Raw genomic sequence first — 22,463 nt, forward strand, 5'->3', positions numbered from 1 at the left:
ACCAATTTGAACTAACCCAGTTACTTAATTAACTGGTTCTTATTATTTGGGATTTAAGACAGGTGTGGGGCTATCCTCACTTGAAAGAGTTATTTGGAAAGCTGTGAGTCTTTTGAAAAATGTGCATTCTTCTTAAAAATTTTTTTAAGAACAATCTTGAGAATAAGATGAAAGCAATGTTTAGGCGATGCTGGCCCTGCAGCAGGAGGAACAGCGGTACCAACTAGGAGAACTGAGACTCACTCAGTTGACTTCATGAGCACTCTTTCCCAACGAGCTGACTCGGGTGTGCCGAGCTAGGGATATGGAGGCCGCCATCAATAGGATTGCCTCGCGCCCGAACAGGGACTTGAACCCTGGACCCTCAGATTAAAAGTCTGATGCTCTACCGACTGAGCTATCAGGCTCGGCTCAATCTGCCGGCTTGTTACTTGTTAGTATATAACGTATCCACAAAGCGCCGAGGTGAAGCCTGCAAAAGCGGAATTGCGGAAGAGAGAGCAAAGACCGTGGAAGGTACAATTATCGGCACCAAATACTAAAGTCAAAGGGCAATCGCCATCCGTAGTTGGCAAGGTTCGCACCAGCACCGGATGAGGTGGCAAAAAAACATGGGAGAAGATCGTTGCCTGTTGGCAAAAGCCTACCGTGACCAGTTCGAACCGGGGTTGCTGCGGCCACAACGCAGAGTACTAACCACTATCACGATCACGGCACGCCACTGAGCCTCAGTGGTGAGAAGGGCTGGGAAGCATTGGTCGGGGCAGAGAGGAGGAGAAAGAAAAAAAATAACACAGCCCTTTCTCTTCTGCATGCAGGCGAACACTCTGCCACGACTACGGAGATCAGGCTTCACATTGAGGACAAAGCAGGCTGAAAAGTGGATGGGGGTTTTCAGTGCTGAGCCTGGAGTCCCACATGACTGCACTTTTGCGCTTCTCGGCCCAGTTGACTGAAAACTTGATGGTTGCTAGCGATCCTGGGTGGCAAAACAGCCCGGTAGTAAGCCTCAGTACCCCCTTAAACTAAAGCACAATATCTCGGTTAATTCACCAACTTCATTTGCTTCAATTCACAGATTCAAGCCCCTTAAAAATAGACGTCGCTCTGCGAAGGCAATGTTTGGACATGTCTGTAGCCAAGCAAGGAATTAGCTCAAATGGTAGAGCGCTCGCTAGCATGCGAGAGGTTGTGGGATCGATGCCCGCATTCTCCAAGCTTGGGTCCGCTCTTTTAAGCTCACTTCCCTCCAGAGACAGCCTGCGCATGACGGCAACCAATCTAAGCACCCCTGAAAGCGTTTTTGACTGACTGCTGCCAAAGATTCTTCAGACAGGGTCTAAAACAGAGTCAGAGGGCTAACCACTACACCATGTAACCCTAGCTAGGGCCGTTTGGGCTCAGAGACAACCAATTTGAAGTAACCCATTTGCTGAATTAACTGGTTCTTATTCTTTGGCATTTAAGAGAGATGTGGGGCTATCCTCACTTTAAAGAGCTATTTTGTAAGTTTTGAGTCTTTTCAAAAATGCATGCGTTCTTTTCACGTTTCTTTAAGAACAATCTTGAGTAATAAGATGAGAGCATTGTTTAGAAGATGCTGGCCCTGCAGCAGGAGGCCGCCATCGATAGGACTGCTTTTCGCCCAAACAGGCACTTGAACCCTGGACCCTCAGATTAAAATTCTGATGCTCTACCGACTGAGCTACCGGGCTCAGACCACCAACTTGATACTCGTATCAACAAAGCGCCGTTGTTGCAGCCTGCAAAACAGGAAGTGTGAAGAGAGAGCAAAGACCGTGGAAGATGGAATTGGTCGCAACTCGTAGTCGGCAGGGTTCGAACCTGCGCGGGGAGACCCCAATGGATTTCAAGTCCATCGCCTTAACCTCTCGGCCACGACTACACCGACCTGCTGCCCTCCAGGTCCGTTGACTGCAGGAAGAAAGCAGAATAGACCGCCAGCGAGCTTCAGACACAATGTCCAGCTGAAGGGTGAGGTGGCAAATAGGAGTCTGAGGGCAAAAGACGGCGAGACCCGGATTGGAAGCGGGGTTGCTGCGGCCACAACGCAGGGTACTGACCACTGAAGATGACGGCGTGCTACAGTCCAAGGGATTCAAAAAAGTCCCGCGACTTGTTTATGCAATGCAGCGGGCGGAACGCAAAAGCGTAGTCGGCAGGATTAGAACTTGCGTGGGGAGACCCCAATGGATTTCTAGTCCATCGCCTTAACCACTCGGCCACGACTACTGCAACACCGAGTAGAGAGGGGTCCCACTGGGGGGGGGTTTCCATAGCACCGCCACGTTTCCAGCCGTGTATAATGCAATCCAAGTGATGTTCCAAGTGCTTGAATCTACAAAGATAAGTCGAATAAAACACCACAGTCCAGAAATGGTGATCGCCAGCAGATTTGTAAAGTGAAAGGCTGTTTGCTTGCCATGCTGCCTCTTTTATACCGTTTTTTCCTGTTTCCTGTCATGTGATCAGTCACATGTACACACGTCCAAATGCGTAAGAGGAAGAAAATGGCCAAGACCACATGGAAACCTGGTAAAATTCAAAAATACATCAAATCACACTGAGCAGGTTAAAACATGTAACCCTATGTACTACATGTAGCTGCTGTTCTTACTATGCCAAAATGTGACGACCAATTTGAACTAACCCAGTTACTTAATTAACTGGTTCTTATTATTTAGGATTTAAGACAGGTGTGGGGCTATCCTCACTTGAAAGAGTTATTTGGAAAGCTGTGAGTCTTTTGAAAAATGTGCATTCTTCTTAAAAAATTTTTTTAAGAACAATCTTGAGAGAATAAGATGAATGCAATGTTTAGAAGATGCTGGCCCTGCAGCAGGAGGAACAGCGGTACCAACTAGGAGAACTGAGACTCACTCAGTTGACTTCATGAGCACTCTTTCCCAACGAGGCTGACTCGGGTGTGCCGAGCTAGGGATATGGAGGCCGCCATCAATAGGATTGCCTCACGCCCGAACAGGGACTTGAACCCTGGACCCTCAGATTAAAAGTCTGATGCTCTACCGACTGAGCTATCCAGGCTCCGGCTCAATCTGCCGGCTTGTTACTTGTTAGTATATAACGTATCCACAAAGCGCCCGGTGAAGCCTGCAAAAAGCGGAATTGCGGAAGAGAGCAAAGACCGTGGAAGGTACAATTATCGGCACCAAATACTAAAGTCAAAGGGCAATCGCCATCCGTAGTTGGCAAGGTTCGCACCAGCACCGGATGAGGTGGCAAAAAACACATGGGAGAAGATCGTTGCCTGTTGGCAAAAGCCTGCCGTGACCAGTTCGAACCGGGGTTGCTGCGGCCACAGCATGAGTACTAACCACTATCACGATCACGGCACGCCACTGAGCCTCAGTGGTGAGAAGGGCTGGAAGCATTGGTCGGGGCAGAGAGGGAGGAGAAAAAAAAAATAACACAGCCCTTTCTCTTCTGCATGCAGGCGAACACTCTGCCACGACTACGGAGATCAGGCTTCACATTGAGGACAAATCAGGCTGAAAAGTGGATGGGGTTTTTCAGTGCTGAGCCTGGAGTCCCACATGACTGCACTTTTGCGCTTCTCGGCCCAGTTGACCGAAAACTTGATGGTTGCTAGCGATCCTGGGTGGCAAAACAGCTTGGGTAGTAAGCCTCAGTACCCCTTAAACTAAAGCACAATATCTCGGTTAATTCACCAACTTCATTTGCTTCAATTCACAGATTCAAGCCCCTTAAAAATAGAGCGTCGCTCTGCGAAGGCAATGTTTGGACATGTCTGTAGCCAAGCAAGGGGAATTAGCTCAAATGGTAGGCGCTCGCAGCATGCGAGAGTTAGTGTGATCGGTGCCCGCATTCTCCAAGCTTGGGTCCGCTCTTTTAAGCTCACTTCCCTACAGAGACAGCCTGCGCATGGCGGCAACCAATCTAAGCACCCCTGAAAGCGTTTTTGACTGACTGCTGCCAAAGATTCTTCATACAGGGTCTAAAACAGAGTCAGAGGGCTAACCACTACACCATGTAACCCTAGCTAGGGCCGTTTGGGCTCAGAGACAACCAATTTGAAGTAACCCATTTGCTGAATTAACTGGTTCTTATTGTTTGGCATTTAAGAGAGATGTGGGGCTATCCTCACTTTAAAAGCTATTTTGTAAGTTTTGATTCTTTTCAAAAATGCGCGTTCTTTTCACGTTTCTTTAAGAACAATCTTGAGTAATAAGATGAGAGCATTGTTTAGAAGATGCTGGCCCCTGCAGCAGGAGGCCGCCATCGATAGGACTGCCTTTCGCCCAAACAGGCACTTGAACCCTGGACCCTCAGATTAAAATTCTGATGCTCTACCGACTGAGCTACCGGGCTCAGACCACCAACTTGATACTCGTATCAACAAAGCGCCGTTGTGCAGCCTGCAAAACAGGAAGTGTGAAGAGAGCAAAGAAGCGTGGAAGATGCAATTGGTCGCAACTCGTGAGTCGGCAGGGTTCGAACCTGCGCGGGAGACCCCAATGGATTTGAAGTCCATCGCCTTAACCTCTCGGCCACGACTACACCGACCTGCTGCCCTCCAGGTCCGTTGACTGCAGGAAGAAAGCAGAATAGACCGCCAGCGAGCTTCAGACACAATGTCCAGCTGAAGGGTGAGGTGGCAAATAGGAGTCTGAGGGCAAAAGGCGGCGAGACCCGGTTGGAAGCGGGGTTGCTGCGGCCACAGCGCAGGGTACTGACCACTGAAGATGGCGGCGTGCTACAGTCCAAGGGATTCAAAAAGTCGCGACTTGTTTATGCAATGCAGCGGGCGGAGCGCAAAGCGTAGTCGGCAGGATTCGAACCTGCGTGGGAGACCCCAATGGATTTCTAGTCCATCGCCTTAACCACTCGGCCACGACTACTGCAACACCGAGTAGAGAGGGGTCCCACAGAGGGGTTTCCATAGCACCGCACGTTTCCAGCCGTGTATAATGCAATCAAGTGATGTTCCAAGTGCTTGAATCTACAAAGATAAGTCCGAATAAAACACCACAGTCCAGAAATGGTGATCGCCAGCAGATTTGTAAAGTGAAAGGCTGTTTGCTTGCCATGCTGCCTCTTTTATACCGTTTTTCCTGTTTCCTGTCATGTGATCAGTCACATGTACACACGTCAAATCGTAAGAGGAAGAAAATGGCCAAGACCACATGGAAACCTGGTAAAATTCAAAAATACATCAAATCACACTGAGCAGGTTAAAACATGTAACCCTATGTACTACATGTAGCTGCTGTTCTTACTATGCCAAAATGTGACGACCAATTTGAACTAACCCAGTTACTTAATTAACTGGTTCTTATTATTGGGATTTAAGACAGGTGTGGGGCTATCCTCACTTGAAAGAGTTATTTGGAAAGCTGTGAGTCTTTTGAAAAATGTGCATTCTTCTTAAAAAATTTTTTTAAGAACAATCTTGAGAATAAGATGAAAGCAATGTTTAGAAGATGCTGGCCCTGCAGCAGGAGGAACAGCGGTACCAACTAGGAGAACTGAGACTCACTCAGTTGACTTCATGAGCACTCTTTCCCAACGAGCTGACTCGGGTGTGCCGAGATAGGGGATATGGAGCCGCCATCAATAGGATTGCCTCGCGCCGAACAGGGACTTGAACCCTGGACCCTCAGATTAAAAGTCTGATGCTCTACCGACTGAGCTATCCAGGCTCCGGCTTAATCTGCCCGGCTTGTTACTTGTTAGTATATAACGTATCCACAAAGCGCCGAGGTGAAACCTGCAAAAACGGAATTGCGGAAGAGAGCAAAGACCGTGGAAGGTACAATGCTCGGCACCAAATACTAAAGTCAAAGGGCAATCGCCATCCGTAGTTGGCAAGGTTCGCACCAGCACCGGATGAGGTGGCAAAAAAACATGGGAGAGAAGATTGTTGCCTGTTGGCAAAAGCCTGCCGTGACCAGTTCGAACCGGGATTGCTGCGGCCACAACGCATGAGTACTAACCACTATACGATCACGGCACGCCACTGAGCCTCAGTGGTGAGAAGGGCTGGAAGCATTGGTCCGGGGCAGAGAGGGAGGAGAAAAAAAAAAATAACACAGCCCTTTCTCTTCTGCATGCAGGCGAACACTCTGCCACGACTATGGAGATCAGGCTTCACATTGAGGACAAAGCAGGCTGAAAAGTGGATGGGGCATGGCGGCAACCAATCTAAGCACCCCCTGAAAGCGTTTTTTGACTGACTGCTGCCAAAAGATTCTTCATACAGGGTCTAAAACAGAGTCCAGAGGGCTAACCACTACACCATGTAACCCTAGCTAGGGCCGTTTCGGCTCAGAAACAACCAATTTGAAGTAACCCATTTGCTGAATTAACTGGTTCTTATTCATTGGCATTTAAGAGAGATGTGGGGCTATCCTCACTTTAAAGAGCTATTTTGTAAGTTTTGAGTCTTTTCAAAAATGCGCGTTCTTTTCACGTTTCTTTAAGAACAATCTTGAGTAATAAGATGAGAGCATTGTTTAGAAGATGCTGGCCCTGCAGCAGGAGGCCGCCATTGATAGGACTGCCTTTCGCCCAAACAGGCACTTGAACCCTGGACCCTCAGATTAAAAGTCTGATGCTCTACCGACTGAGCTAGCCGGGCTCAGACCACCAACTTGATACTCGTATCAACAAAGCGCCCGTTGTGCAGCCTGCAAAACAGGAATTGTGGAAGAGAGAGCAAAGACCGTGGAAGATGCAATTGGTCGCAACTCGTAGTCGGCAGGGTTCGAACCTGCACGGGGAGACCCCAATGGATTTCAAGTCCATCGCCTTAACTTCTCGGCCACGACTACACCGACCTGCTGCCCTCCAGGTCCGTTGACTGCAGGAAGAAAGCAGAATAGACCGCCAGCGAAGCTTCAGACACAATGTCCAGCTGAAGGGTGAGGTGGCAAATAGGAGTCTGAGGGCAAAAGGCGGCGAGACCCGGTTAGAAGCGGGGTTGCTGCGGCCATAACGCAGGGTACTGACCACTGAAGATGACGGCGTGCTACAGTCCAAGGGATTCAAAAAAGTCCCGCGACTTGTTTATGCAATGCAGCGGGCGGAACGCAAAAGCGTAGTCGGCAGGATTCGAACCTGCGCAGGGAGACCCCAATGGATTTCTAGTCCATCGCCTTAACCACTCGGCCACGACTACTGCAACACTGAGTAGAGAGGGTCCCACTGGGGGTTTCCATAGCACCCACACGTTTCCAGCCGTGTATAATGCAATCCAAGTGATGTTCCAAGTGCTTGAATCTACAAAGATAAGTCCGAATAAAACACCACAGTCCAGAAATGGTGATCGCCAGCAGATTTGTAAAGTGAAAGGCTGTTTGCTTGCCATGCTGCCTCTTTTATACCGTTTTTTCCTGTTTCCTGTCATGTGATCAGTCACATGTACACACGTCCAAATGCGTAAGGGGAAGAAAATGGCCAAGACCACATGGAAACCTGGTAAAATTCAAAAATACATCAAATCACACTGAGCAGGTTAAAACATGTAACCCTATGTACTACATGTAGCTGCTGTTCTTACTATGCCAAAATGTGACGACCAATTTGAACTAAGCAGTTACTTAATTAACTGGTTCTTATTATTTGGGATTTAAGACAGGTGTGGGGCTATCCTCACTTGAAAGAGTTATTTGGAAAGCTGTGAGTCTTTTGAAAAATGTGCATTCTTCTTAAAAATTTTTTTTAAGAACAATCTTGAGGATTAAGATGAAAGCAATGTTTAGAAGATGCTTGCCCTGCAGCAGGAGGAACAGCGGTACCAACTAGGAGAACTGAGACTCACTCAGTTGACTTCATGAGCACTCTTTCCCAACGAGCTGACTGGGTGTGCCGAGCTAGGGATATGGAGGCCGCCATCAATAGGATTGCCTCGCGCCCGAACAGGACTTGAACCCTGGACCCTCAGATTAAAAGTCTGATGCTCTACCGACTGAGCTATCCAGGCTCCGGCTAAATCTGCCGGCTTGTTACTTGTTAGTATATAACGTATCCACAAAGCGCCGAGGTGAAGCCTGCAAAAGCGGGTGCGGAAGAGAGAGCAAAGACCGTGGAAGGTACAATTATCGGCACCAAATACTAAAGTCAAAGGGCAATCGCCATCCGTAGTTGGCAAGGTTCGCACCAGCACCGGATGAGGTGGCAAAAAACATGGGGAGAAGATCGTTGCCTGTTGGCAAAAGCCTGCCGTGTCCAGTTCGAACCGGGGTTGCTGCGGCCACAAGCGCAGAGTACTAACCACTATACGATCACGGCACGCCACTGAGCCTCAGCGGTGAGAAGGGCTGGAAGCATTGGTCCGGGGCAGAGAGGAGGAGAAAGAAAAAATAACACAGCCCTTTCTCTTCTGCATGCAGGCGAACACTCTGCCACGACTACGGAGATCAGGCTTCACATTGAGGACAAAGCAGGCTGAAAAGTGGATGGGGTTTTTCAGTGCTGAGCCTGGAGTCCCACATGACTGCACTTTGGCCGCTTCTCGGCCCAGTTGACCGAAAACTTGATGGTTGCTAGCGATCCTGGGTGGCAAAACAGCTTCGGTAGTAAGCCTCAGTACCCCTTAAACTAAAGCACAATATCTCGGTTAATTCACCAACTTCATTTGTGTCAATTCACAGATTCAAGCCCCTTAAAAATAGACGTCGCTCTGCGAAGGCAATGTTTGGACATGTCTGTAGCTAAACAAGGGGAATTAGCTCAAATGGTAGAGCGCTCGCTTAGCATGCGAGAGGTAGTGGGATCGATGCCCGCATTCTCCAAGCTTGGGTCCGCTCTTTTAAGCTCACTTCCCTACAGAGACAGCCTGCGCATGACGGCAACCAATCTAAGCACCACCTGAAAGCGTTTTTTGACTGACTGCTGCCAAAAGATTCTTCAGACAGGGTCTAAAACAGAGTCCAGAGGGCTAACCACTACACCATGTAACCCTAGCTAGGGCCGTTTGGGCTCAGAGACAACCAATTTGAAGTAACCCATTTGCTGAATTAACTGGTTCTTATTCTTTGGCATTTAAGAGAGATGTGGGGCTATCCTCACTTTAAAGAGCTATTTTGTAAGTTTTGAGTCTTTTCAAAAATGCGCGTTCTTTTCACGTTTCTTTAAGAACAATCTTGAGTAATAAGATGAGAGCATTGTTTAGAAGATGCTGGCCCTGCAGCAGGAGGCCGCCATCCATAGGACTGCCTTTCGCCCAAACAGGCACTTGAACCCTGGACCCTCATATTAAAAATCTGATGCTCTACCGACTGAGCTACCCGGGCTCAGACCACCAACTTGATACTCGTATCAACAAAGCGCCGTTGTGCAGCCTGCAAAACAGCAATTGTGGAAGAGAGCAAAGACCGTGGAAGATGCAATTGGTCGCAACTCGTAGTCGGCAGGGTTCGAACCTGCGCGGGAGACCCCAATGGATTTCAAGTCCATCGCCTTAACCTCTCGGCCACGACTACACGACCTGCTGCCTCCAGGTCCGTTGACTGCAGGAAGAAAGCAGAATAGACCGCCAGCGAGCTTCAGACACAATGTCCAGCTGAAGGGTGAGGTGGCAAATAGGAGTCTGAGGGCAAAAGGCGGCGAGACCCGGATTGGAAGCGGGGTTGCTGCGTGCCACAACGCAGGGTACTGACCACTGAAGATGACGGCGTGCTACAGTCCAAGGGATTCAAAAAGTCCCGCGACTTGTTTATGCAATGCAGCGGGCGGAACGCAAAGCGTAGTCGGCAGGATTCGAACTTGCGGGGAGACCCCAATGGATTTCTAGTCCATCGCCTTAACCTCTCGCCACGACTACTGCAACACAGAGTAGAGAGGGTCCCACTGGGGTTTCCATAGCACCGCACGTTCCAGCCGTGTATAATGCAATCCAAGTGATGTTCCAAGTGCTTGAATCTACAAAGATAAGTCCGAATAAAACACCACAGTCCAGAAATGGTGATCGCCAGCAGATTTGTAAAGTGAAAGGCTGTTTGCTTGCCATGCTGCCTCTTTTATACCGTTTTTCCTGTTTCCTGTCATGTGATCAGTCACATGTACACACGTCCAAATGCGTAAGAGGAAGAAAATGGCCAAGACCATGGAAACCTGGTAAAATTCAAAAATACATCAAATCACACTGAGCAGGTTAAAACATGTAACCCTATGTACTACATGTAGCTGCTGTTCTTACTATGCCAAAATGTGACGACCAATTTGAACTAACCCAGTTACTTAATTAACTGGTTCTTATTATTTGGGATTTAAGACAGGTGTGGGGCTATCCTCACATGAAAGAGTTATTTGGAAAGCTGTGAGTCTTTTGAAAAAAAAAGTTTAAAATTTTTTTTAAGAACAATCTTGAGGAATAAGATGAAAGCAATGTTTAGAAGATGCTGGCCCTGCAGCAGGAGGAACAGCCAGTACCAACTAGGAGAACTGAGACTCACTCAGTTGACTTCATGAGCACTCTTTCCCAACGAGCTGACTCGGTGTGCCGAGCTAGGGATATGGAGGCCGCCATCAATAGGATTGCCTCGCGCCCGAACAGGGACTTGAACCCTGGACCCTCAGATTAAAAGTCTGATGCTCTACCGACTGAGCTATCCAGGCTCCGGCTCAATCTGCCGGCTTGTTACTTCTTAGTATATAACGTATCCACAAAGCGCCGAGGTGAAGCCTGCAAAAACGGAATTGCGGAAGAGAGAGCAAAGACCGTGGAAGGTACAATTATCGGCACCAAATACTAAATCAATCAATCAATCAATCAATCATTTTTATTTATATAGCGCTTTTAACAACACAGGTTGCATCAAAGCACTGTACAGTATAATGACAGGGATATATAGTGACGAGAGTGACCAATTTCTTATTAAATGCAGAGACGGTCTCTGTAGTCAATTCAACGATAGTCACTAGAAGTTAAGTGTCCCCAACCAAGCAAGCCAGAGGCGACAGCGGCAAGGAAACAAAACCCCATGCATATAGAATGGAGAAAAAAAAACCTTGGGAGAAACCAGACTCAGTTGGGGTCAGTTCTCCTCTGACCGGACGCCCAGCACTTAACCTCAGTTCAATTTTAAACGCAGCTGTGTCAGATAGTGTAAATGACTTAGTGTGTGCGTGTGTGTGTGTGCATCAGGATCTGGTGATCTGTCGACGGGCGCATCTAGGTTTTCTGGTCTCTGATGAACATAATCTCTGGGTGCTGATCCACCATCTAGTCTGGATACAAACTGTGAAAACAGATTGAGAAAGAAACAGGACTAATATTAGCGTAGATGCCATTCTTTTACGATGTCACAAGTACATCGTATTTTAGGAAATAGTGTTCCCGGTTCCAGCAAATCTAAGTAATGCAGCCTAAAAATCCTTTAACGGATTTGAATAATAAAAGGTGTGTTGGTGTGTGTTATGTGTAGGCTAAGTTAAAAAGATGTGTCTTTAATCTAGATTTAAACTGGCAGAGTGTGTCTGCTTCCCGAACAGAGTTAGGAGATTGTTCCAGAGTTTAGGTGCTAGATAGGAAAATGATCTGCCGCCCGCAGTTGATTTTGATATTCTAGGTATTATCAAATGGCCAGAGTTTTGAGAACGCAGCGGACGTGCAGGACTATAATGTGATAAGAGCTCGCTCAAGTATTGAGGAGCTAAACCATTCAGGGCTTTATAGGTAATTAATAGGATTTTAAAATCTATTCGATGTTTGATAGTGTTGACAGAACTGGGCTAATGTGATCATACTTCCTAGTTCTAGTAAGGACTCTGGCTGCTGCGTTTTGGACTAGCTGAAGTTTGTTTATTAAGCGTGCAGAACAACCACCCAATAAAGCATTGCAATAATCTAACCTTGAGGTCATAAACGCATGAATTAATATTTCTGCATTAGAGGTTGAAAGCATAGGTCGTAATTTAGATATATTTTTAAGATGGAAAAACGCAGTTTTACAGATGCTAGAAACATGATTTTCAAAGGAAAGATTGCGGTCAAACAGCACACCTAGGTTCCTAACTGATGATGAAGAATTAACAGAGCAGCCATCAAGTGATAGGCTGTGTTCTAGATTATTATATGTGGGGTTTTTAGGTCCAATTATTAGCACCTCTGTTTTTCAGAATTTAACATTAAGAAGTTACTCATCATCCAGCTTTTTTATATCGACTATGCATTCTGTTAGATTCTCAATTTGGTGTGTATCACCAGGCTGCGCTGAAATATAGAGCTGAGTATCATCAGCATAGCAGTGAAAGCTAACACCATGACTCCTGATAATATCTCCCAGAGGTAACATGTAAAGGTTGAAAAGTAACGGTCCTAGCACTGAGCCTTGAGGAACTCCATATTTCACTTTTGATCGATATGATACCTCCTCATTTAATGCCACAAACTGATAGCGGTCAGATAGATATGATGTAAACCATGCTAAGGCGCTTCCTCTAATGCCAACATAGTTTTCTAGTCTATCCAAGAGAATGTTGTGATCGATAGTATCGAATGCTGCGCTAAGATCTAATAGCACTAATAACAAGATAAAACCACGATCAGATGATAGAAGCAGGTCATTAGTAACTCTAATGAGAGCAGTCTCAGTACTATGGTACGGTCTAAAACCTGATTGGAAATCCTCACAGACACCATTTTTTTCTAAAAAGGAATACAGTTGTGAGGATACTACCCTTTCTAGTATCTTTGACAGAAAAGGAGATTAGAGATTGGTCTGTAATTTACTAAGTCTTTGGGATCAAGATGTGGTTTCTTAATGAGAGGTTTAACTACAGCCAGTTTAAAGGTTTTGGGAACATATCCTAATGACAATGATGAATTAATAATGTTCAAAATAGGATCTATGACTTCTGGAAGCAGATCTTTTAATAGTTTAGATGGAATAGGGTCTAACATACATGTTGCTGGTTTAGATGATTTAACAAGTTTGTACAAGTCTTCTTCTCCTATAATAGAGAAAGAGTGTAATTTTTCCTTAGGATCTAAAGCTCATTATCTGATGTGAAGCTGTAGTTGACGGCTGCATAGTTACAATTTTATCTCTGATGGTATCAATCTTAGAAGTAAAGAAATTCATGAACTCATTGCAGCTATACTCTAGGGGCATATTAGCACCTGCTGATGCTTTATTTTTGTTAATTTAGTCACTGTACTGAATAAATACCGGGGTTGTGTTTGTTTTCTTCTAAAGGGATGAAAAATAATCAGATCTTGCTATTTTTAATGCTTTTCTGTATGACAGCATACTCTCCGCCAGGCAATACGAAATACTTCTAATTTGGTTTTCTCCACCTGCGCTCCATTTTCCGGGCTGCTCTCTTTAGGAGTGCGTGTGTTGTCATTATACCATGGAGTCAGATTGTTTTCTTTTATCTTTTTAAGTGCAAAGGAGCAACTGTATCTAAAGTGCTAGAAAAAGAGAGTGCATAGTTTCTGTTACATCATCAAGTTTTGCGTCGTATTGGATGAACTAAGGAATTGAGATAAGTCAGGAAGGTTATTTAGAAAGCTTTCTTTTGTGGTGGAAGTGATGGTTCTACCATACTTGTAATAAGGTGCAGAGTTTACAGGTTTAACTATACAGAGTTCACACAAGACTAGATAGTGATCTGAAATGTCATCACTTTGCTGCAGTACTTCAACCATTTTAACATCTATTCCATGTGACAGTATTAGATCTAGAGTATGATTTTGACAATGAGTAGGTCCAGAGACGTGTTGTCTAACCCCAATGGAGTTTAAAATGTCTAAGAAAGCTGATCCTAATGAGTCTTTTTCATTATCAACATGGATATTAAAATCGCCAACAATTAAGACTTTATCTATGCCAGTACTAACTCAGTTAGAAAATCAGCAAATTCTTTAATGAAATCTGTGCTGTGTCCTGGTGGCCTGTATACAGTAGCCAGTACAAACATGACAGAAGATTTATCACTAGCACATGATTCTGTAGATAATGTTATATGCAGCACCAAAACTTCAAATGAGTTATATTTAAAGCCTGCCCTCTGAGAAGTACTAAGAATATTGTTATAAATTGTAGCAACACCTCCCCTCTACCTTTTAAACGTGGCTCATTTTATAGAAATAATTTTGGGGGTAGATTCATTTAGAGTAATATAATCATCTGGTTTTAGCCAGGTTTCTGTCAAACAAAGCAAATCTAGCTTCTGATCATTGATCAAATCATATACATAAAGTGCTTTTGTGGAAAGTGATCTAATATTTAGCGAGCCAAGTTTTATCGTTTGCTTATTTGAATTATAGGTAGTTTTAATTTGTTGGACATTAATTAAATTATTGCTTTTGATTAGGTTTGGGCGTTCTCTGCATATTCTAATTCGGGAACAGACACAGTCTCTATAGTGTGATATCTAGGTGAAAGAGTCTCTATGTGCTGAGAATTAACTGCCTTCTGTGACGTGAGGCAGCTAGCAGGCCAGTCGGTTTAGCCGGTCTGTCTGCTTCCTGACCTGGGCACTAGTTGGTCATGTTGGAGCTATAAGACTATATGCCATATTTCTAGATAGAAGAGCAGCACCACCCCAAGAGGGTGAAGACCATCTCTTTTCAACAGGTCAGGTCTGCCCCAGAAACTCATCCAATTGTCTATAAAAAGCCTATGTTGTTCTCGGGCGGGCACCACTTAGACATCCAGCCATTGAGACCCAGCAATCTGCTGTGAATCTCATCACCCGGTAAGCAGGGAGGGGACCAGAGCAGATTACATTGTCCGACATCGTGCTTGCAAATTCACACCTATTTAATATTATTTTTAGTGATCTCCGACTGGCGAAGTCGAACATCATTAGCGCCTGACGTGAATAACAATCTTACGAAATTTACGTTTAGCATTAGCCAGCACTTTTAAATTTGACAAGATGTCAGGCGCTCTGGCTCGGTAAGCATTGGACTATGGTGGCTGGTGTCTCTATTTTCACGTTCCGTACAATAGAATCGCCAATTACTAGGGCACTTTGATCAGGTTTCTCAGTGGGTGCGTCACTGAGTGGGGGAGAACCTGTTTGATGTTCTGATCGGAGCGGATGAGCGGTGTTTTGACCCGCGACTAGCCCGCCTCACGGTCACCCAATTGCCCTGCTGCCGCGGGCTCTGAAGCTGGAACCGAACAATGTACATGATTCACTGTACTAGTCGCATCCAAAGCAGTATCTACAGCCCTCGCATTCTTACTGTCCTCAATTAAAGTTTGGATACGTGTCTCTAATTCTAAAACCTTCTCTGTCAGCCTAGCTATTTCCCTGCATTTATCACACGTGAATCCTGATCGCTAACAGAGAAGGACAAGCTATACATGTGACAGACAGTGCAAGTGACGATGCAGGAGAAGCCATTTACTCACCGTAAGGATTCACTTACCACTCTTGTTTTGATGAGCTTGTGAAAATGGAGGCGAGCAGCGCGAGGAACAAATGAACAGGAGCGGGAAAAAGCCCACAATCGGCGCGAAACGCGGTGGGAGGCGAAAGTGAATCGGCTAACGAGTACTAACTCACCGCCGAGTTTTAGATTAAAGCGAGCAGAACTAACAGCAGTCTAATTAGTTAGATTAATTTAATAGTATCAGCGATATGTACACAGTTAAATTATATTTGATCGTTAGAGAAGAGGTGATAAATTGAAAAGCGAAGCTACACGCAGCTACAAACAAACCAACCTCTCAGCAGACAGGAGCAATCGAGCCTCAGCAGACTAAAGTCAAAGGGCAATCGCCATCCGTAGTTGGCAAGGTTCGCACCAGCACCGGATGAGGTGGCAAAAAAACATGAGAGAAGATCGTTGCCTGTTGGCAAAAGCCTGCCGTGACCGGATTCGAACCGGGGTTGCTGCGGCCACAACGCAGAGTACTAACCACTATACGATCACGGCACGCCACTGAGCCTCAGTGGTGAGAAGGGCTGGAAGCATTGGTCCGGGGCAGAGAGGGAGGAGAAAGAAAAAAAAATAACACAGCCCTTTCTCTTCTGCATGCAGGCGAACACTCTGCCACGACTATGGAGATCAGGCTTCACATTGAGGACAAAGCAGGCTGAAAAGTGGATGGGGGTTTTTCAGTGCTGAGCCTGGAGTCCCACATGACTGCAATTTGGCCGCTTCTCGGCCCAGTTGACCGAAAACTTGATGGTTGCTAAGCGATCCTGGGTGGCAAAACAGCTTCGTAGTAAGCCTCAGTTTAAACTAAAGCACAATATCTCGGTTAATTCACCAACTTCATTTGTGTCAATTCACAGATTCAAGCCCCTTAAAAATAGGCGTCATACAATGTTTGACATGTCTGTAGCCAAGCAAGAGGAAGTAGCTCAAATGGTAGAGTGCTCGCTTAGCATAAGAGAGGTAGTGTGATCGATGCCCGCATTCTCCAAGCTTGGGTCCGCTCTTTTAAGCTCACTTCCCTACAGAGACAGCCTGCTCATGACGGCAACCAATCTAAGCACCCCCTGAAAGCGTTTTTTGACTGACTGCTGCCAAAAGATTCTTCATACAGGGTCTAAAACAGAGTCCAGAGGGCTAACCACTACACCATGTAACCCTAGCTAGGGCCGTTTCGGCTCAGAGACAACCAATTTGAAGTAACCCATTTGCCGAATTAACTGGTTCTTATTCATTGGCATTTAAGAGAGATGTGGGGCTATCCTCACTTTAAAGAGCTATTTTGTAAGTTTTGAGTCTTTTCAAAATGTGCGTTCTTTTCACGTTTCTTTAAGAACAATCTTGAGTAATAAGATGAGAGCATTGTTTAGAAGATGCTGGCCCTGCAGCAGGAGGCCGCCATTGATAGGACTGCCTTTCGCCCAAACAGGCACTTGAACCCTGGACCCTCAGATTTAAAAGGCTGATGCTCTACCGACTGAGCTACCTGGGCTCAGACCACCAACTTGATACTCGTATCAACAAAGCGCCGTTGTGCAGCCTGCAAAACAGGAATTGTGGAAGAGAGAGCAAAGACCGTGGAAGATGCAATTGATCGCAACTCGTAGTCGGCAGGGTTCGAACCTGCGCGGGGAGACCCCAATGGATTTCGAGTCCATCGCCTTAACCTCTCGGCCACGACTACACCGACCTGCTGCCCTCCAGGTCCGTTGACTGCAGGAAGAAAGCAGAATAGACCGCCAGCGAGCTTCAGACACAATGTCCAGCTGAAGGGTGAGGTGGCAAATAGGAGTCTGAGGGCAAAAGACGGCGAGACCCGGATTGGAAGCGGGGTTGCTGCGGCCACAACGCAGGGTACTGACCACTGAAGATGACGGCGTGCTACAGTCCAAGGGATTCAAAAAAGTCCCGCGACTTGTTTATGCAATGCAGCGGGCGGAGCGATTAAAAAGCGTAGTCGGCAGGATTCGAACCTGCGGGGAGACCCCAATGGATTTCTAGTCCATCGCCTTAACCTCTCGCCACGACTACTGCAACACAGAGTAGAGAGGGGTCCCACTGGGGGGGGTTTCCATAGCACCGCACGTTTCCAGCCGTGTATAATGCAATCCAAGTGATGTTCCAAGTGCTTGAATCTACAAAGATAAGTCCGAATAAAACACCACAGTCCAGAAATGGTGATCGCCAGCAGATTTGTAAAGTGAAAGGCTGTTTGCTTGCCATGCTGCCTCTTTTATACCGTTTTTTCCTGTTTTCTGTCATGTGATCAGTCACATGTACACACGTCCAAATGCGTAAGAGGAAGAAAATGGCCAAGACCACATGGAAACCTGGTAAAATTCAAAAATACATCAAATCACACTGAGCAGGTTAAAACATGTAACCCTATGTACTACATGTAGCTGCTGTTCTTACTATGCCAAAATGTGACGACCAATTTGAACTAACCCAGTTACTTAATTAACTGGTTCTTATTATTTGGGATTTAAGACAGGTGTGGGGCTATCCTCACTTGAAAGAGTTATTTGGAAAGCTGTGAGTCTTTTGAAAAATGTGCAGTCTTCTTAAAAAAATTTTTTTAAGAACAATCTTGAGGAATAAGATGAAAGCAATGTTTAGAAGATGCTGGCCCTGCAGCAGGAGGAACAGCGGTACCAACTAGGAGAACTGAGACTCACTCAGTTGACTTCATGAGCACTCTTTCCCAACGAGCTGACTCTGGTGTGCCGAGCTAGGGATATGGAGGCCGCCATCAATAGGATTGCCTCGCGCCCGAACAGGGACTTGAACCCTGGACCCTCAGATTAAAAGTCTGATGCTCACCGACTGGCTACCCGGGCTCAGACCACCAACTTGTATCAACAAAGCGCCGTTGTTCAACCTGCAAAACAGGAATTGTGGAAAGAGAGCAAAGACCGTGGAAGATGCAATTGGTCGCAACTCGTAGTCGGCAGGGTTCGAACCTGCGCGGGGAGACACCAATGGATTTCAAGTCCATCGCCTTAACCCTCGGCCACGCGACTACACCGACCTGCTGCCCTCCAGGTCCGTTGACTGCAGGAAGAAAGCAGAATAGACCGCCAACGAGCTTCAGGCACAATGTCCAGCTGAAGGGTGAGGTGGCAAATAGGAGTCTGAGGGCAAAAAACGGCGAGACCCGCGCCCGAACAGGGACTTGAACCCTGGACCCTCAGATTAAAAGTCTGATGCTCTACCGACTGCGCCAAAGCTGGGGAACAATAGTCTGTTAGAGGGGGGGAAGAAATGGAAGGCGAGGGAAGAAGGGGGGAGAAGAGAAAAAAAGAGAAAAAAGGCGAAAAAAGAGGAAAATGAGGAGGAAAGTGGCTCTAATCCCTTTGTGCGCGCCAAAGCAATGTTTTTGTAAGTGTTTGTTTGCAATAAATTGCTTTTAAAAAACGTTTTCCTGTTGTTTTATTCATTTGTGAGGGAGAACGGTTGATCACGAGGTACCTGGTTCGAATCCCGCTGCTGCCAGGAATAAAAGTCGTTACTTAATGCTACGAATTATTTCTGAAATTGCCAAAAAACCTTGTATTAATTTTATGTTGCTGATTGTCAATATTCTCTTCAGTTCAGTTTTTCACTTTTAGTTTAAATTACACTTCTACTGCAGCTATTTTCTAAATAAAATAGTATAAATAGTCAGTTTATTTCTGAAACAATCCTAAAATTTCTCTGAATTTTTAAAAATGTCTATAACCTTTGAATGAAAATGTAGAAAAGTAAAACATATGGAAAAGAGAGTTATGTAATCAGGACCTTTTTATTATTTTTCAATTAGTCATAGCCAATTATTCATTGCAAAAACAACAGAAAGAACAGAACAATACACATGAACAAACCTTAAAAATATCCACGACACTTGTGCATTCAAAACAAAACTATACACATAAATAAACATCTTACATAAATAAAAAGTTTGAATTTCTCTTCGGTAAAAAAATTTAAATAAAACTATACACATAAATAAAACCTTCTTTTAAGTTTCTTTTTTTTTATTTAGTTTTTTTAATATTGTCCAACCACTGCTCCTTTGGTAGTGTCTCTACAGAGGGGCAGTATATAATGCCCTTGTATTGGCTGTGCCCAGTCTCCACTGTCCTAAACTGCCCACATTTTTTACACGTATTGTGCTCTACTCTGCGGGTCAGTTTTCTAACTGGAGCACGAGCTGGAGCAGGAGGCCCTGTTAGTCCCTGCGTGGCCAATGGAGCCAGCATCACCAGCTGAGCACCTGGGAGTGGAGCAGGTAAAAGTCGCCGAGGGATTTGAGGTATCTCCGCTGCAGCGATGTTCCTCTTCCTCTTCACACGTGCCTGGCCCACAGTGCTACTGGGCAGGTGGTATTGGTGAGATGGTCCTGCTTGGGGGGGCAGAGATGGGGGGCGCACATTGGCAGAGGGTAGAGAGGTCGGCTGCCACAGACAAGCGGCCAGGCAGTTGCAGCCCCTGCATCAAAACTGCGCTGTCCTGCCTTTTCACCCTCTTGTTGTGCCACTGAACCAGTGTGGTGTGGCTCACATTCACCAGCTGCAAGGTGGTCTGCTGCATAACGGCGGCATTGGTCAGAATACGCTGCCTGATTTTTTATAGTCCTCCAAGATGAGGTCCCACCTCGACACTGTGCCAACCCCCTTCTTCTTTGGGCTTTTGTGAATGGCACAGAGCTTGACAAAAATGGTCTCGATGAGACGACAGCAATCTGGCCACTGGGCAAGAGGGGCAGTGGTGGTGAGTGCATGCCTCTTTACACTTTCCACCCCTGGAGTGAACTCCTGCCTCTTCTTGGGGATCTGAACCTCCCGTGTCCAGCTTGCTCTGGTGTCTGGCAGCAAACACCACCCTCTGCTTATCATAGTCCAGCAGGTTCTGCCAAAGAGCAACTATGTTGCTCACCTAAGCAGATAGGGCATATTACACATAGCAAATGAGAAAACAAAACACGTGCAAGTGTTGACATATGGCAGGTCAATGGGGGGAAATAAGGAAACTTGAATGTTCCTGACCTGCTGGTTGGTGAGGATCAGCGATGACTGATTCTTAAGCTCCACCAGATACTCCGCCAGGCTGTCCACTCTGTCCATGCCTGGCACACCAGCACTATCTAAAGCCTGAGGAAAAAAAGACAGAAACGAGCAATATTATGACAGTTAAGTTTATACAGTTACGTTGGACAAAAAACAAATACATATATACACATTTCTAGATGTGATTTTGTTGACAAGCATCAAGTTCAGATAGTATAAAGAAGCTTCAGATCATCTTAAACTCTTTGTTTAACTTTTCTTAGCATAACAGTTCATAATCTATATTTGATATTTGTAATACAAATGTTAAAATGTTTTGTACTTTAACTAATTATAATAAATATTTAACAAATAAAACTATTTTATTGGCAAAACATAAATGTAATGATTTCCTGATAGAACAGAATAGAATAGAGTGTAAGAAAATATTAGGGAATACCCGTATGTTGGTAGAAAGGTTTCATTTATATATAATGTCATAAGCAATCCAAATCAGTCTGAGTGCACATATAACAAGGTATTTACATACCACAGATTCTGATGCACCTGGCATGGAGGAGGCAGCAGGCTGAATAAATGAAGCCGCAGCCAAGGTGGAGGAGGCAGCTGGCTGGACGGTGGAGGAGGCAGCTGGCTGGACGGTGGAGGCAGAAGCCAAGGTGGAGGCGGCAGCTGGCTGGACGTTGGAGGAGGCAGCTGGCTGGACGGTGGAGGCAGAAGCTGGGAGGCGGCAGCTGGCTGGACGTTGGAGGAGGCAGCTGGCTGGACGGTGGAGGCAGAAGGTGGAGGCGGCAGCTGGCTGGACGTTGGAGGAGGCAGCTGGCTGGACGGTGGAGGCAGAAGCCAAGGTGGAGGCGGCAGCTGGCTGGACGGTGGACGCAGAAGCAGGCTGGACGGTGGAGGAGGCAGCTGGCTGGACGATGGAGGAGGCAGCTGGCTGGACGGTGGACGCAGAAGCCATGGTGGAGGAGGCAGCTGGCAAAAAATGGGGGGAGACAGAGAAGCTTGGGTCATTGGTAAGACTTGACTGAGTAATGTCATCTATTTGTACTTCCCCGAAGCCCTCGTCCTCTTCGTCCACGCCTTCATCCACATCCTCCAACAGGTTTTCTGTTTCCTCTGAGTCAGGATCCACTACTAGGGGCTGTCCAGTCTGACTGAGCAGGTAGTCAACACCAAGCAGCAAAAAGGACACACACATACAGGAGAGGTCAAAATTTTGAACACATTACTATTTTTTATGTTTTTGAAAGATGTTTTACATGGTCAGGTTCAGCAATGAGAATAATAAAAGCAAAGACTCAGAACAGTGAAAACCCACAAACCAAAAGTATTATGCAACCAGACAAGTGGATGACATACCAGTGTATTCAGCAGGTGGCTGGAAAGATGGCACTAAAAGGCCGACCGAACACCTTCAGGCTGTTGGTGTTGACACAGTGGGTCATTTCCCCGGCGTACGTGAGAAGGGACGCTGGCTTGCTGGTCACTGATGCAGCTGCCCGGTCCTGATTCCACCTGTTCAGGCCTTCCAGCAGGTAGAGCTGAAAATTCAGCGCATTTGCACTGGTTCCTAGAAGAGGAAAAAAATCATACACATAAAAATTACAAGCCTTTCGATATGAATAACAGAACTTGAAAATAATTAAAACTTTACACATGTGAGACACCGACCTGGAATGAACCTGTTTAAGTGGCAGTGGAAGGACTCAAGGGACGTTGACCCTCTGGCACAACGATACCTGGTCAGGATGACCCCCGCCTTTGTGGTGGTGCCTATCTCTGTGTACAGAGGCACACCCGGCACGTCCTGAATGCACCTGACATGCCGTTTCTGCACACGCCAGATGTGCTCCATGCGCACCTCATCTAGAAGTGGCACACCCATAAGGTCCCTACCGTTTGCACCCCCCAGGTCCTGCAGCAGCCTCTCCATGAGGCGTATGGTGGCCTCTTCACCTCGTGTCCTCCTGCGGCAGTAAAGGCTCAGCTCCTTTTTACTGATGCTTCTG

At 46.2% G+C, this 22,463-nt stretch overlaps 1 protein-coding gene, 1 long non-coding RNA gene and 10 other non-coding genes across 12 annotated transcripts in view; 1 reads left to right on the forward strand and 11 right to left on the reverse strand.

Annotated features, from left to right (window-relative positions):
- Nucleotides 1–1,824: 1,824 nt before the first annotated feature.
- Nucleotides 1,825–1,906, reverse strand: trnas-uga. Its single transcript has one exon. It is a non-coding gene; the product is annotated as a tRNA-Ser (tRNA).
- A 265-nt stretch (nt 1,907–2,171) lies between these two features.
- On the reverse strand, nt 2,172–2,253 carry trnas-aga. The gene has a single exon. It is a non-coding gene; the product is annotated as a tRNA-Ser (tRNA).
- Nucleotides 2,254–2,993: 740 nt separating this feature from the next.
- On the reverse strand, nt 2,994–3,066 carry trnak-uuu. Its single transcript has one exon. It is a non-coding gene; the product is annotated as a tRNA-Lys (tRNA).
- Nucleotides 3,067–4,820: 1,754 nt separating this feature from the next.
- trnas-aga lies at nt 4,821–4,901 on the reverse strand. The gene has a single exon. It is a non-coding gene; the product is annotated as a tRNA-Ser (tRNA).
- Nucleotides 4,902–6,751: 1,850 nt separating this feature from the next.
- On the reverse strand, nt 6,752–6,833 carry trnas-uga. Its single transcript has one exon. It is a non-coding gene; the product is annotated as a tRNA-Ser (tRNA).
- A 265-nt stretch (nt 6,834–7,098) lies between these two features.
- trnas-aga lies at nt 7,099–7,180 on the reverse strand. Its single transcript has one exon. It is a non-coding gene; the product is annotated as a tRNA-Ser (tRNA).
- Nucleotides 7,181–8,722: 1,542 nt separating this feature from the next.
- On the forward strand, nt 8,723–8,795 carry trnaa-agc. Its single transcript has one exon. It is a non-coding gene; the product is annotated as a tRNA-Ala (tRNA).
- A 609-nt stretch (nt 8,796–9,404) lies between these two features.
- Nucleotides 9,405–9,485, reverse strand: trnas-uga. The gene has a single exon. It is a non-coding gene; the product is annotated as a tRNA-Ser (tRNA).
- Nucleotides 9,486–10,547: 1,062 nt separating this feature from the next.
- On the reverse strand, nt 10,548–10,620 carry trnak-uuu. Its single transcript has one exon. It is a non-coding gene; the product is annotated as a tRNA-Lys (tRNA).
- A 6,385-nt stretch (nt 10,621–17,005) lies between these two features.
- On the reverse strand, nt 17,006–17,087 carry trnas-cga. Its single transcript has one exon. It is a non-coding gene; the product is annotated as a tRNA-Ser (tRNA).
- A 3,138-nt stretch (nt 17,088–20,225) lies between these two features.
- Nucleotides 20,226–21,062, reverse strand: LOC122342449. Its single transcript, XR_006250568.1, has 3 exons — nt 20,981–21,062; nt 20,431–20,535; nt 20,226–20,320 (listed from the first exon to the last, which is right to left on the reverse strand). It is a non-coding gene; the product is annotated as an uncharacterized LOC122342449 (long non-coding RNA).
- A 759-nt stretch (nt 21,063–21,821) lies between these two features.
- LOC122342358 overlaps nt 21,822–22,463 on the reverse strand; it is a 1,101-nt gene continuing 459 nt past the window's right edge. Inside the window, exons 1-2 of the mRNA XM_043236138.1 lie at nt 22,126–22,463; nt 21,822–22,024 (exon numbers count right to left, since the gene is read on the reverse strand). The exon at nt 22,126–22,463 is cut by the window's right edge and continues 459 nt beyond it. Coding sequence (XP_043092073.1) covers nt 21,822–22,024; nt 22,126–22,463 — 541 coding nt within the window. The remainder of the gene's footprint in view (nt 22,025–22,125) is intronic.

This window comes from Puntigrus tetrazona, chromosome 4 (genome assembly GCF_018831695.1).
Source record: "Puntigrus tetrazona isolate hp1 chromosome 4, ASM1883169v1, whole genome shotgun sequence".
NCBI lineage: Eukaryota > Metazoa > Chordata > Actinopteri > Cypriniformes > Cyprinidae > Puntigrus > Puntigrus tetrazona.